The 14,964-nt window shown below is 48.7% G+C and overlaps 1 protein-coding gene across 1 annotated transcript in view; it reads right to left on the reverse strand.

Moving 5' to 3' along the window:
• The window catches only part of LOC144180642 (uncharacterized), a 54,608-nt gene extending 40,863 nt beyond the window's left edge, over positions 1-13,745 (reverse strand). Inside the window, exons 1-2 of the mRNA XM_077708950.1 lie at positions 13,629-13,745; positions 10,738-10,802 (exon numbers count right to left, since the gene is read on the reverse strand). Coding sequence (XP_077565076.1) covers positions 10,738-10,802; positions 13,629-13,734 — 171 coding nt within the window. The 5' untranslated portion in view covers positions 13,735-13,745. The remainder of the gene's footprint in view (positions 1-10,737; positions 10,803-13,628) is intronic.
• Positions 13,746-14,964: the final 1,219 nt, after the last annotated feature.

The following is a 14,964-nucleotide window of genomic DNA, read 5'->3' on the forward strand; positions in this document are numbered from 1 at the left end:
TGCCGAAAAATGTTTCTCAGTAGGAGTGTGTTGAGACATGACGGCCAGAAGGCAGCTGAGCAATCATGATCCTAGTTAAAAGAGTCATGAGGACAAAACACAAGTTCGATTTATTCGAATGATTGCCTCGTTAGAATCCTAATGCCACCACTTTTAACGCACACCTCGCTTAAATGAGCTACATAATTAGGAAAAAACGGAATGGCCATGCGACCCACTAGCTAATTTCCGGCAACAGAACCTATGATGTCATATGAGCCCAGCTGTGCGATTGGCCGAGGACGTAAAAAGCAAACGCAAATTAGGCGTGGCTTATAGGCTTTCCGAACGAATTTTTTGCGCTTAAGTGTAATGCATATTCATTTTACATCAGTAAGAATGGTGCGGTAAACAATGGAAGTTACGAAAACGCACGTAAGCACAGAAGTACCGATATGCATGGCTGTTGGTACTGGGCGCACTATGCTTGTTTTAGGTGCACAGCACTCCGCCGTTTTGAAGTTGTCTTACAGGACACTGGCCGATTGGCGTAAGCGGCGTTGTCTTACATGACCCTGTATGTCGAGGATACCCCAGGTTTCACGAGACGATCATTTTTTACAGTAACAAAAACAAGCCAGGTGCAAATACGCTCAAAAACAAAGCAACGGCGGACGAAGGTTCGTGGATTACTATAGTAGCGTCACCTGTAAGGGCTGACGGACAGCAAGGCCGCAAACCCGAATGACGCAGTGGGATTTCGCGTGAATACACGCGCTTGTGACGTCGTTCCTGAAATTATGAAAACCTACGATTTGGCGCGACAATCAAAATTTTAACCTAAATTGATCAATTGTTCCGTAAATACGGCATCATTTGATGCCGGACAAGCACTGGGCGATAAAACGCGAAATCTTTCGAATAAAACAAACTTGTATTTTGTCTTCATGGCTCCTTCGTGTATACAACGGCCTTTCCCTTAATTTGAAGTCACAGAAAGAAGTCCAAGTGCCCACTCCTTCAATTAAACACAGCAATCCGAAGGCAGACACAAAGCTGGAGCACTGAAGACTACAGGAGGTTGCAGCTGTGCTATGACGATTCCCAAACGGCAACAAGCCAACTTTTTCCATTTCATTAATGTGGGGAGCAAAAGTATGGAGTCCACACAAGTGGCGGCCAAAATGTATTGCAGGGCCATTTTGTGAAAGAGCTTCTGCTGTCGACACACTGGTTGTGCGTCCCATTTTAACTGCATGCACCTTCGTTGGCTCGCCTGAGTTGATACGCTTTTAGTACGAAAAAGGACTGAGCTGTTTCGCTTCGGTTGGCCATGTGTCACACCTTCCCTAAGTGTTCTCGCTGAGCATTGATGAACGATGTAATTAGCGTAGAATGATATGCTGAACCAGTGGGCCGCTCTTGTTCCTCCTTATCATGAACTCAAGCACACGACATGCTCTATTCAAACAAGGCCAGAGTATGCATTATTTTTCTCTTGAGTCCCAAATTGTATAGGAAGTGCAACGATGACTGAAGAAGATGGAGTAACAATAAAGAACAAAACACAGATGACAATTATTGCACACACATATAGCAACTGCAAATTCAGCCACTCACTGGGGCCACCTTTGAAAAGAGGCTGAAGCAACACTGTTCAGTCACTCTGCTTACCAACACTGCATCAACGCATAGGGGCAAACTATCATGCGTGCAGTTAAAATAAGCGACACAGCCTTTATTTCGGCAGCAGTCGCGCTTCCGCAAGCTGGCACGGCAGTGTGTTTCGGTTGGTGCTTGCGTGGAATCCAGACTTTAGCTCCCGACAGTACACATTCGGCCATGTGGAATGGTTATCGATTGATTTCAAAGAATGAGTCAGTTTCCCACAAACACCAGTATACTCATCAGGTGACGAGCCTATTGTATACAGTGGGTGAACCCCAGAAGCAACACAGAACAGTATATCTGCTTTAACCAAACGAGCGTGCACTCTGACTGCTTGAACACTCCTGACACAAACAAGAGCACACTCAATCAGCCTAGCACACAACCAACCCAGACAAATGAGTAGCTGGGTCCCTCACACACAGCTCTCGAAACTCCTATTGTCAGCGGTTAAGAGAGGTCTCGCGTGTACTTATACAACTGCATGGTGTTGCTACAAAGCATATCCCTGCCTATTAAAACCACTGCCCGTAGGATTACACCACCAGCGCCCGCACGCAAAACAGAACCCCTGGTAGCGTCAAAAACAGACTTCGGCGAAAGCGTGCTGTTGAGCACTGTTGCGCAGTGTGTATACATGGTGCTGTCGGTGTAAATAAATGCTGCCGGCTGCTGTCTGCAGCAATCTTCGTGGATGTCTAGCTTACTGCAATGAAATTTGAAATCGTGCGCGCTTACACGAATTGTCGCGGTCAATGCGGTGAACAGCATCACTGCAGCACATCACATACAACGTCCCACCTCAATGATTTCTTTGGCTCGCTTGACGGTGTATCACGGTCGGAACTTGAAGAAACCAGTGGCACACAAAAGTCGCCCGTACACAGCGCATCGGCGCGAGACCCTGGCCGTAGTTGCCGCACCGCGAACTCCCACGGACGCACACAGAACTGACCGCTTGCTGGTTTGTCACTCTTTCGTCCATTTTGGACGATGGCGAGCACAAATGACGCTGTCAACTTCTTCAAACACACTCACGCACACCCAAAAACAAGGACAAGCCAGCCGTCACCAACATAAACATCGGGGTATGCTTGCTGCCGTAATATCGCGGCATTGCGGATCTCAAACTAAGCGCCGTGCAGGTATGCTTCCGTCGGCACAAACAAATGCTTCGTGGATTTATACCTCGATTCAAGCAGTCACAAAATAGTCGCGATGTACTATAAGCCGGTGCGACTATTGTCCTCCGCATCGCTTCGCTTGAGCAACGCCGCCATGTTGTTTAGCCTGAAACCTTCTGATAGCCTTGATTGGCCAGTAGGAGGTCGGTAGGAACCAATCAGGGCGTCGGATGATGGCTGGCGAAACGCGTCATCCTCGCGAACCGGCAAAAAGTTGAAGTTGGCCAAATTCTGGCGGAAAGCAATTTTCGGCCGGAAGGCGCCGCATTGCGGCCGCCGGAATGATTTTGGCCGGAACGGAATGACCTTGCCGGAGGTACCGTTTATAGGCCTTAAGCATTTTAGCTTCGCCCCTCTCATCAACATTCACTTCATGGAGATGGCGGGATTTTTTTTCGAATTTTCCTGCGCGAAATTACCCGTGCGTTACGACTGGGGGCATGTTACAACCGTGCAAACAGGGTATTCTGCTCCCCGCGGCCCGCCGACTCAGCCCGACGAGCGAGCCAACCCACCCCCTGCCTCCTCCTCGACTGGACTCGCCGCGACAGCTCTCCGACCCAACGCGTCCGGGGGTTCCCTTTGGGCATTGTTGTTGAGAGGCAGGGGCGTCGGAACAGGGGGTGCAGGGGGAGCCCTCGTGTAGAAATGGGGGAGCACGGCTCCCCCAGTCAAAGGGCACCCGTGGGCTTCCGCTGACGCCCCGCTAAACAGAAGCTCGCTGACTAAAAGACCAACGATTCCGAAAACGGTGGCTTTGAAAAAATAGAATAATTCTGCGATTCAACCTGCGTTTTTGACACTATTGCGAACTCCGAGCGTGGATGTCTGTCTCCTTCACTCGCTATTAGATCACTGCTTATGTTTCACTTTAATGAAGACAGTACTTCTGATGATGATGATCGTTGGATGTTTATGGCGCAAGGCCAACTGGGGCAAAGAGCGCCAAAACAATAGTCGATGATAGGGGTGAAACCTTTAACACTAAGTAAAATCAGCAAAAACAAAAGTAAAATCACAACACGACAATGAGCATGGCTGGTGTATAGGGCCAGATTTCATGATGCGTGATAGGAAATGAGGTTTAAAAACTTGACGTCGGACAAATACTCAAACACACGTTTCACGGAAACAATGGCATCATCACCTAGGAAAAACGATGGATGTAGGGGGATATGTTGTCTGTAGAGTTCTCTGAAGTGTTTGTGTCGTGTTGTGTGAAGTGCCTTGCATGTGATTAGTATGTGCACTACGGATAGGGCCTCTCCGCACCTGCCGCACTGCGGTCTAGGAGATCCCGTCAGCAGATACGAGTGCGTCGCATGGGTGTGCCCTATCCGTAGCCTTGCCAAGGCGACTTCTGTGTGTCTGTTGTGTGAGTCAGTTGTGTACCGTCCCAAGTGTGGCTTTATTACGTGTAGTTTGTTGTCTGTCTGTTCGTCCCAGTGTGTTTGCCATGTTCTGCGCAGGTGCTGTTTTATGTGAGGCTTGAGGTCTGTATATGGTACGCTTGTTATGTCGACAGTGTTCCTGAGTGCAGCAGCACCGGCCCTCTCGTCCGCCAACTCGTTCCCAGCGATCCCAGCGTGTCCTGGGACCCAGCAGAGGAGCAGCCGATGCTTCTCCGCATACTACGACATGATAGTGCTGAATACAAGATTAATTATGTGGTTTTTGGGGGGTTTATGCGATGATAATGCGCGAACAACACTCAAAGAATCTGTGTAGATGATAGAATTGGGAATTTGATTTTCAAGGATATGTCGTACAATCAGTAAAATTCCGTACGCCTCTGCTGAAAAAATTGTTGTGTGCACGCTCATGGTTCTGGCTGCATTGAAATTTGGACCATGAGCAGCGCACGACACCATAGTGGAGGTTTTAGAAGCGTCACTGTAGAATTCAGCACGTGGGTATTTGAACTGCAAAGAAAGAAAGTGCTGAAGTATTGCAGCTCGCGGTACCCGATTTTTGTCAAGCTTTATAAAAGAAAGGTCACAGGACACAGGGCGAACTTGCCAAGGCGGTAAAATGTTTAAAGAGGATGACCTGTACACGTCTAAAAACGAAGCACTCAGATCCGAGGCTCGCTCTCTCGCTCGAAGTGAAAAAGGCGGAGTAATGGACGGGCGATTTACAAACAGCACAGATGTGGATGTATCGTTAAGGACAGGATAAAAAGGGTAGTTATTCTGAGATGAAATTTTAAAAGCATAAAGCAAGTCCATGTACGTTCGCTGGTTCTCAAGGCTCCACTTATTACATTCAACATATAGACTCTCGACAGGGCTAGTGCGAAAAGCACCCGACGCAAGCCGTAGCCCCAAGTGTAGTACTGGGTCAAGCATTCGCAATGCTGTTTTACTCGCCGACCCATATACCACACTGCCATAGTCCAAACGAGACCCAACCAAAGCAGTATAGAGCCGTAGTAGGAGTTCTTTGTCAGAACCATACGAATGATGGGAGAGAACCTTCAGGATATTCATTGTTTTAAGACATTTTTGTTTTAGTTGTTTCATATGAGAAATAAAGAAAAGTTTTTCATCAAGAATTATACCGAGGAACTTGTGTTCTTTTTTGACCGGAATCGAGACACCATTCAGTTTGATGTCTGGATCTGGCCTGATCCCACGCCTTTTGGAAAACACAACACAAGTGCTCTTGACTGGGTTCAGCTTAAAACCGTTCTGATCTGCCCAGCCTGCTAGTTTGTTGACACCAAGCTGGACTTGGCGTTCGCAGATTGACATATTGCATGATTTAAAAGATATTTGCACATCATCTACATATATTGTACAGGAAATGGTTCGTGGCAACGCCTTTCGAAGTGAGTTCATCTTGACAATGAACAATGTGCAGCTCAAAACGCCGCCTTGAGGCACGCCGTTTTCCTGCAGGAAAACATTTGAAAGGGCAGTACCAACTCTCACACGAAAGGTTCGCTCCGCCAGGTAGCTACGAAGTGTATTAAACATATTTCCCGAGACACCGAAGGCTTTTAGGTCGCAAAGTATCCCGTATCGCCAAGCGGTATCGTAGGCTTTCTCGAGATCAAAAAACACCGTAGCACAAAACTGCTTATGGACAAACGCATCCTTGATATACGACTCAAGGGCGACGAGTTGGTCGTTTGTAGATCGCCCCACCCTGAAGCCGGCCTGGCAGCTCTCGAGAAGACCATTGAACTCTAAGAAGTACACAAGTCTCCTGTTGATCATCTTCTCGAGAAGCTTGCCCAGGCAGCTTGTGAGGGCGATGGGTCGATAACTGGCGGGAGAAGAAGGGTCCTTACCCTCCTTCAAGAACGCCACTACAATAGCCTCCCTCCAAGATTTTGGGATGTGCCCCGAAAGCCATATGTTGTTGTATAGGTGTAGGAGTGTTTCAAGAGTGTCCGGGTGTAGGTGTTGTATCATGGAGTATGTAATCTTATCTGCGCCGGGAGCTGAAGGTTTACACGCGCTCAGTGCAGCCCTCAACTCATAGAGTGTAAATTCAGAATTGTAACCAGATTTTGACCTGTTATTGTCATGTAGGGACTTCTTTTCACAAGTATTTTTATGTTTCAGGAAAGTGTTTGTGTAGTGTGCAGAGCTGGAAACGTGTTGAAAGTGTTGTGCAAGAGTGTTAGCCTGGTCTTCGAGTGTGTCCCCTGTTGTACTGACCAGGGGCAGGCTATGTGTATGTTGTCCTTTAAGTTTGCGTATTCTTGTCCATACCTTGTGTGCATCTGTGTATGAGTTAATGGATGTAAGGAAGGTGCGCCAACTCTCTCGTTTTGCCTCACGGCGCACACGTTTGCCGAACGCCTTGGCCCGTTTGAACAAAATGAGGTTACCCGACGTGGGGTACCGACGAAGGATACCCCACGCCTTGTTCTGGGCCTCTCGCGCCCGCCTACAGTCCTCATTCCACCACGGCCTCCGCTGGTTGCGCGGGGCTCCAGAGGCGTGGGGAATGGACTTTTCGGCGGCGTCGAGGATGTGCGCCGTGAGGAGTTGGGTAGCTTCTTCAACGTGTAGGTGTCCTATGGATGTGTGGTGTAGTTTGGATGTCTCTGTAAATGTATTCCAGTTAGCTCGTGCTTCATTGAACCTATTATGGGAAGATGGACTGCTTGGGCCTTTGCCTATGTATGTGAGTGAGGTGGGGAAGTGGTCACTGCCATATGGGTCAGTTCCCACTCCCCACTCGACAAGAGGAAAGAGAACTGCGGAGCCAATAGCCAAGTCAAGACATGAGTATGTGTTGTGACCTATGTTATGGTATGTAGGCTGTTTATTGTTGAAAAGGCATGCTCCAAAAGATGTAAGGAATTTTTCTATCAGGCGACCTCGGGCATCCGTTCTGGAAGAGCCCCAAAGAGAGTTGTGAGCATTAAGGTCGCCTGTAAGGATGTATGGTTCGGGCAGCTGGTCAACCAGCGACTCGAAGTCGGAGCTCGTAAGTGAAACATCAGGAGGAATGTATATGGAGCATACCGTTATCAACCTATTAAATATTATTAAGCGTATTGCTACAGCCTCAAGGATAGTGTTCAAGGTGACAGGGTGGCATGCTAAGGATTTCCGGACGATTATGGCCACACCGCCAGAAGAGTGTGTGCAGCCATCCCTGTCTTTCCTGTATACCAGGTAACTATTCAAGAAATTTGTGTTCTTGGAATTCAGGTGTGTTTCCTGAACACACATTACACTTGGCTGATTAGCATGCAGAATCTCATAGACGTCGTCAAGATTATTTAGAAGGCCTCTGCAGTTCCATTGTACTATGTTCTCTCTTCCCATTATGAAGTGTTCGGAGCTACTGGACTGTGTTGTTTATGTGTCGTCTTTCGGGGCTGTGACTCTCGTCTTTTTTGGCTTGTCGGGAGGCTTTGGCGTCGGGATGCGTTCCTTGCGGTGCACCGCAGACAAGAACGGACCGACGTCTATTTCATCCTCGGATGTCCTCGGAGCGCCTGAGGGATCAGGCTCCTTGGACCGCGAACCCTTTGGGGCGCGCTTTTCCTTGCCCGCAACCACCGAGGGGTTCAGGAACGCCTCGGATGGCACAGGCGGTGCGGTGGGGGTGGGAGCTGCCGCTGGCTCCCCCAAGTCCATCTCCTCTGCGCCCTCGCCTGTGGCTTGGGACGCTGGAGTGGAAGTGGAGGATGCAGCATCGCTTCCACCAGACGTGGTTGACCCCACAGCCGCTGCTGGCTCAGCGAGCGGTGCGGAGGCGGGTTGGGCTGCCCGAGGCAACCCAGGGGGGGCGGGGGCGGGACCAAGTCCGACTCGCGGTACTGGGTCCCCGCAGAAACCACACGCCGCTCCGCCCCCCGGCGAGCTGCGTCGGCGTACCTCCCCAGAGGGAAAGAGGCGAACCTCTTCCGCGCCTCTGGGAAGGTGATGTTTTCGGTGACCTTGATGTTAATGATTTTCTTTTCTAATTGGAACTTTTCACATTTTCTGGAGTAGGCCGCATGTGGGCCCTGGCAGTTTACGCAAAGAAGTTGTTGAACGTTACAGTTGTCAGACGGGTGGTCGTGCTGGGCGCATTTTGCGCCGGTAAGTCGGCCGCGACAGGAGTTTGTGCCGTGCCCGAACCGTTGGCACTTGAAACAGCGCCGCGGGTTCGGGATGTACGGCCGGACTGAACATCGGATGTAACCTGCGTTGATGAATTCTGGAAGGATGGACTTGTCAAAGGTTAGGATGAGGTGCTTTGTCGGTATTTGTTTATCGTCTCTGCGGATGGTTATGCGCCTGACCGCTGGTACGCCCTGACTACGAAGGCCCTCCAGCAGGTCAGCTTCAGATTCATTTAGCAGGTCATACTCGGAAATCACGCCCTGAGAGCTGTTTAAGCTGCGGTGGGGCGTGACTCGGATTGGCAGATCGGCGATGCTGGTTTGAGCAAGAAGTTTATTGGCCTGATCCTGGCTACTGACCTCGACAAGAATTTCACCGGTTCGTTGTTTTTTGGCCTTATACGACCCTCCAACAATACCGTCAAGAAACTTTGAAATGAGAAATACAGACTGTGAAGCAAGAGGTTTTGATTGGTCTACAGATTCCATCACGATGAAGCGAGGATAGTTGTTCGGTTTCGGAGGACTCAAGTTAGGAAGTGCTGGAAAAGAAACTTCGGTGCGGCCCCTTTTCGGGGGCCGATCACGTTTGGGGGGGGGGAGGGGGGGGGGTTTGAGAATGCCATATAGCATAGTATAAAAGCAGGGAGACTGGGGTACTTTCTTCTTTGACCTTACCCTGGTAGCCAAAGAGGTCCCGGAGCTCCCTGCCTGGTAGACAGACAGGGAGCCCATCCGCCGGAGCTTGACCTGGGCTCCGACGGCCACCGTTCGTGGTTTCTAACCCTCCACCTATAAACACATCGCCACGGTTGGATCCAGCTTATGTTTGGGGGCTCGGGGTCCGCGGTATCGCCAGTACCGTCACCAAGATTGCTCAAGGTGCCCCGTGCGGGGAGACAGTACTTCTCATAATGTCTGTTAACTGTTAGCACTGAGGTATTCTGTAGATTTACAGTGAATATTTATATTATTTTTATGTTTTGGTTCTAACGAGGAGCATTAAGATATTTCTGACTGCTCTCCAGAATATGTGATGTTGGATAAAGGTTTGACTGTATTGGTTTGGTTTTATGTCGGTGATTGGGCTTATTTATCTAGCCTACTCATCTGCAATATTGTGCATGCATGCGTCCTCAAGGAAAATAAGTGATGATGATGATGACGATGACGACGACGATTATGATGATGGTGTTATTATTGTTGTTGTTGTTGAAGATGATGATGATGATGATGATGATGATGTGGCACAACGTTTTTGGCTCCACCAGTCGAAAAATAGTTCCGACTCCTCTGGTTGAGGGGTTATAGCAGAAAAAAAGAGCAAGTTATACCCAAAACAAGAATAATGCATAACAGCTTACCACAGCAGAAGTACAAAAAACACCTAAAAATATTTCTAGTCCTGGAATAGGAAATGAAAAATGCTTGCGGAGTTGTTAACTAACTAACTAACTAACTGACTGACTGACTGACTGACTGCAACGGCTTACTTGCACGAATGCTTTGCTCTGTGGACAGCCAATGCACTCGCCATTTGTACAAGTGCGGCACGCACACACACAGCTGGCTGGCGCCGCATCTTTTCAAAGTGCAACGAGTTGTGCCGCGCCTCCGCCAGATGGCGCCACGGGTCCCGCGACCGAGAGAAGACGCAGTGAAACATCCCCCTCGCGAGGGGCACGATCAAATGCAGAGCATTTCCGGGGGCGCACGACGTTAAGTAGTTTGCGTTACGTTAATGTTGTTGCACTTGTGGCAACTGCTGACGAGAGAGCGCTCGTCAGCAGTAATTTGAATGAGTCAACGATATAAGGCGCGTTCGTTCTTCCCATTCTGTGTCGGCTTTGTGGCGCAGTGGGTAGAGCACCATGTACATTGCGTTCCGCCCGCAGGGTCGAGGGATCGAAACCGGGCGCCGGATAGTATTTTTTTTATATAGTAGGGACAACGACGGTGCGGACTACGGACGTCAACGAGGGTGACACCGTGAGATACTGAAATCCTCTGCATTTAAAAAGGCAGTAATAGTAATAGATGGCAGTACGTTTTGTTGTACTTTCACGCTTTTTGCAGTTTCGTTGATTGTGCGTGTAAACAAATGTTTTGTTGATAGTGCGTGCAATATCAATTCATCCTCATTTCCAACCCTCTAAGCCGGGAATGGCCGGGACGAAATAGAAAAGCCCGAACAAGCGGGACGAAGGAGTACAAAACATGAAAGACACACGGGCGCTGGGAGCGCTGTCTCGTGTTTGTAGTCCTCTGTCACGTTTGTTCCACTTATTTCAACATCATCGACCAAGTGTAATTTCCACAAATGGAGCTCACCGTTTCCGATATGTTGAAGAATCCGTTCCAGCTGTCGAAGTAAAGCTTCGTGGCATCCTTAATCGCTGCAGTGAAAATTTCAGAATCTGATTAAGACACAAGCAATACTCTGGCATTCACCGGATTTGCCGGTTGCATGAAGTAACCGTAGTTCAAGAGAGCTCGGATACTGCGCTAGCTCACTGGTAGCGCACCGAAGGCAAAGGCGCAGGAAAGGAAGACATCGAGGGCACTTTTAACGAGTCGACCCGAACGCCGACGGCCGCTCGGTGCCTCCGCCCTCTCCGCTTTTCCGGTGGCTCCAAACCAGCCACGGCCGTGCACCTGCAGTGCCGGTGGCGGTCAGCGCAGCCTAGTTGTGCGTGGCTTTCTGTCGTTCTGCTGCGGTGGGGCTTGCAGAGCTTAGATAACCAAAGGGACTTTTTCAGACCGCTCAATCAAATCAGTAAAGGAGATCTTTACGAGGCATGTCATGTGTATGATTTACGCCTCACTCAGTAATTACAAATAGCAGACGACGCTCCAAGCTGGAAGTCAAGCTCGAAGGGCCAATTTGTTCCTTCGCGCACATTTTTCATGCCTGCATGCAGTTTGGCGTACCGAGGAATATGCTGCAGCTAAACTCTCCTGCAAAGCCGGTGTGCGCGGCCGATCCAGCAATGCTGCGGCGCTAGCCTTGAGCAGTTGATCAACGGCGTCGTGCACGAGCGAAAGACGAAGTTTGGGGGTGCCTTCTCAGATCTACCCCAAAACAGAAATTATGATAAACGACGCTACGTAACTTCATTAATTACGATAGAAATTTGTTTAATGTCACAGAAATACGTTTACTACAGCCACCAGGAATGTTTTACAGAACAAATAGCGCATGACAGTAGAACGTTACTGCTTGTCGTGTAAAAGCATGTTTGTATTAAGACTTGCAATCTTTGCATGGTCGGTTAATAGTTTTTCAAAGAACAATTACTGCGTGGCTGAAGGGTCAGAGACAGGCGAGTGCCAAAAAACTGCTCTCAGTTTCACAACTGAATGCTGCGACCGGTTTACAGCTGCCACCTACGCTTTAAAAACCATGCCCTCCTCCGCCTAACGGCTGCGATGGTTTATCGCAAAGCTTTGCCGTGAGGGTTTCCTTGGTTGCCTTCTGGATTTAAAGTTTTACTCGTTGAGATTCGAATATGACCAGCACGCGGTTTGGTATTTTGATCTCAGCGTCTTTGACTTTGACTATTTCCCATTCTATTTCGCACGTAGAAAGCTTCGCGTTCAACCATCGTCACTGTTAGACGGAGGGCTGGATGTTTTTTTTTTTTTTTTTCATTTTGCACCTCCGCGTTCCCCTCTCCAAATCCAAACTGCCTCCAGCGTGTCGGAGATGCCTTTGTGCTGGAGGACTCGGGCTGATGCACTTCTATTTGAGGCATCCTAGTCACGCGTTTTTGGTTTCTTTACAAGGCATGACACAATTTTTTTAGGTACTCGACAGAGAGTTCTTGAGCATTAAAAAGCGCAGGCTGACGTTAACATTCTGTCAGATTTTTGACTAACGCTGCCAGCTTGTATTTCACACAGGTGGTAAGATGGTGAGGGGAGGGGGTATCGTTTGTAGATTGGGCTGCTGGGTGGGTAAATAACTTTGGTTCTTGATAAAATGACCACTACAAACGCGGGAGTTCTGCTTCGGCTCTCAGGCTCTCATGCTGTGACTCACAAAAACCCGACGCGCAAAGCTGAGGTTACAGAAAGAGAGTGTAAACTGCCGCGACGTTTCCGCGGCCACACGGTATTGTAATCGTACGTAAGTGCTTTTCCCTTAAAAGCACACGTATCGAGGCACCCCAGTGTTAAAGCGCGTGTACAAACCGCAGTCACTGAAACCAGTGTAAATAATTTAAACCGGTAGAAATTAATGCTAATACTCTGACTCCTTACTCCTAATCAAACCGAGTGAAGCCTAGCGCAGAGCGCTGCAAAAAAAAGCGCTCGTGTCAATGTAGCCCATAGCCACCCTTAGAAGCGTCCAACAGGTTTAAGTAGCCGTTAGTGCATTTAAAAAGAAGTGAATACTAATACTAATAGTTTTATTCCCGCTCATATCTAGAGCGCTGCAAAAAGCGCCCATGTGAATTGTAGCCCATAGCCAACCTTAGAAGCGTCCGACAAGTTTTCTTAGCCGTTAGTGCACCTAAGAACCCAACAGATCTATCCAGACTTCGTTTCTCCTACATATCCCCTCATAACACCCCCTAAACGCTCAACGCACCCGAGCAAACACGGCAAAAACAAACCGAAGGCTGCGTAGTCCAATGCACCCGCTTATTCCACTAACAAGGGGAGCGCGGTAAGGTGGCACCACCTGTTCTGCTACCTGGTCCCTATAGGGCTTACTCGTTTTGTTTGGGCGCACTAGTACTAATTGTATTTCTGACGCGTGCCTATGGAAAGCATAGGTGCCTATGACAATTCAGACGATAGGCAACGCCGACCCCAACTTCTTAACTCAAGGAACAATTTATTGCTTTCGCATTAAACACGCGTTAAACGCGAAGTACACTTTAAAACACCTAATAGCAGACGCCAGCCTTAAAGTAATTGTTAGACAAAGAATTATGCAGTAAGTATTCTGGTATGTCTATACTTACTAAAGTAAACAGGATAGAACGCGAAATAGACTGCTACATACAGCAACGAAAACACTAGAAAGTGTTGTATGTGCATATACTGTTATGAATTAGAGCTCCGCTAGCCTGTGCGCGCGTGCAGTGTAGCGCGGGGCAGCTTCGTGTTTTAACAAAACTTGTTGGGGGGGCTAGCGGGTTCATGATTCTTAAAAAATATGTTTAAGCGCAAAAAACTAAAGACAGTACACAAGTATACCACATTCCACTTACATGTGGTAAAGTCTACGTTGGCCAGACCGGCCGATTTATCAACGACCGAGCACGGGAACATGAATCGTCGGTAAAGGATAAAGGAAATGCGCATTTGCCCCCGCATTGCGATGCCTGCAAGTGTGACCCACTTCAGGGTGAGATAAAGATTCTGGGTAAGAGTAGATACGCGACAGCGCGGGAACTCTTAAAAGCTTTTTAAATCAAGCAAAAAGGCGATAAGTGTATCACCGATACATCTGCGGTCCTGTTTAACTCTGAGAAATATTTTTTCCAGCGTTTCGGTGATTGACGCATATGCGTACCTGTGTTGCTCTTACTGTGGCGCATGCTCCAGTTGTTTCTATATTTACCGGCTCCGGCGGTGAGTAAAGTTCAGTTGAAAGTTAGCACTTGTCCCCTCTCCTTTCTTGTGTACTGTCTTTAGTTTTTTGCGCTTAATCATATTTGTAGGAAGCTTCGTATGCTTGGCGGCAAAGCCCACCTTCCTGAAAGAAGCTACGACGCGCTGAAGCGTATCCGCCGCTCGGGGCCATGCTGGAAATGAATCACGCCCGCGCCAATCGCTGGACAAACTGTTCTATTGGGGTACGCGTTGAAGCTTGAATCTGTGAGCGGAGAGCTCCGCTTTTCCCGCTCTTTGAGACTCAACGTGCGCCGGCTATCACGACACCCGGAAACAGTGTTCTTGTGTGTCTGCACTTTGCTCGAGACGCGCGCAAAGCTCTGAAGACAGCGGAACCGTCGCCGCTTCTGTATACACCCCCTCTTTCTCTGCGGTTAGAATGGGTCAACAGTACCGGCTGAACTAACTGCGGCGCTCTGCCCGTCGCCTCCATGCTGTTCCTGCATCGCCGTGTTCATCTTGGGCCATGCAGTAAGCCAGTTAAATTTTGCTCTCTGTTCTGTCGTAAACACCAAGACAGCTCTACTCGCCGCTCGTCCACCAGGATACCTCTACATGACGAAGCCCGGTGCGGGGAGGACTTTGCCAGTGTAAAAATACACGCTGGTCAGACGAATTGAGCCTACAGCAAAAAAAAACTGTATTTCCTAGTAAAAAAAACAAAACCAGGATTCTCAGATTGTTTGGGCGCTATTTTTTTTTAAGTTGTCTGCATGCAACACTCGCGCCGAACTAACGCAGCTTTTGTCTAGTATCTTTCGTTTAGCAGCGATAGACAGCCGTTTAGAAACGACGACGAGGCTAATTTGTTCCTGTGGGTTCTGAGAGCATAATACTTCAGCTTTCACGAGTTTAGAGGTCGCTGTCTGTTGCAGATGAAAGCTTTCAACGCCAATTTTTCGATTTTCCCTCGCCTGCTATCCCTCAGCT

This window comes from Haemaphysalis longicornis, unplaced genomic scaffold, assembly GCF_048455015.1.
Source record: "Haemaphysalis longicornis isolate Haplotype H1 unplaced genomic scaffold, Haemaphysalis longicornis Haplotype H1 scaffold_4, whole genome shotgun sequence".
In the NCBI taxonomy this organism is placed as follows: Eukaryota; Metazoa; Arthropoda; class Arachnida; order Ixodida; family Ixodidae; genus Haemaphysalis; species Haemaphysalis longicornis.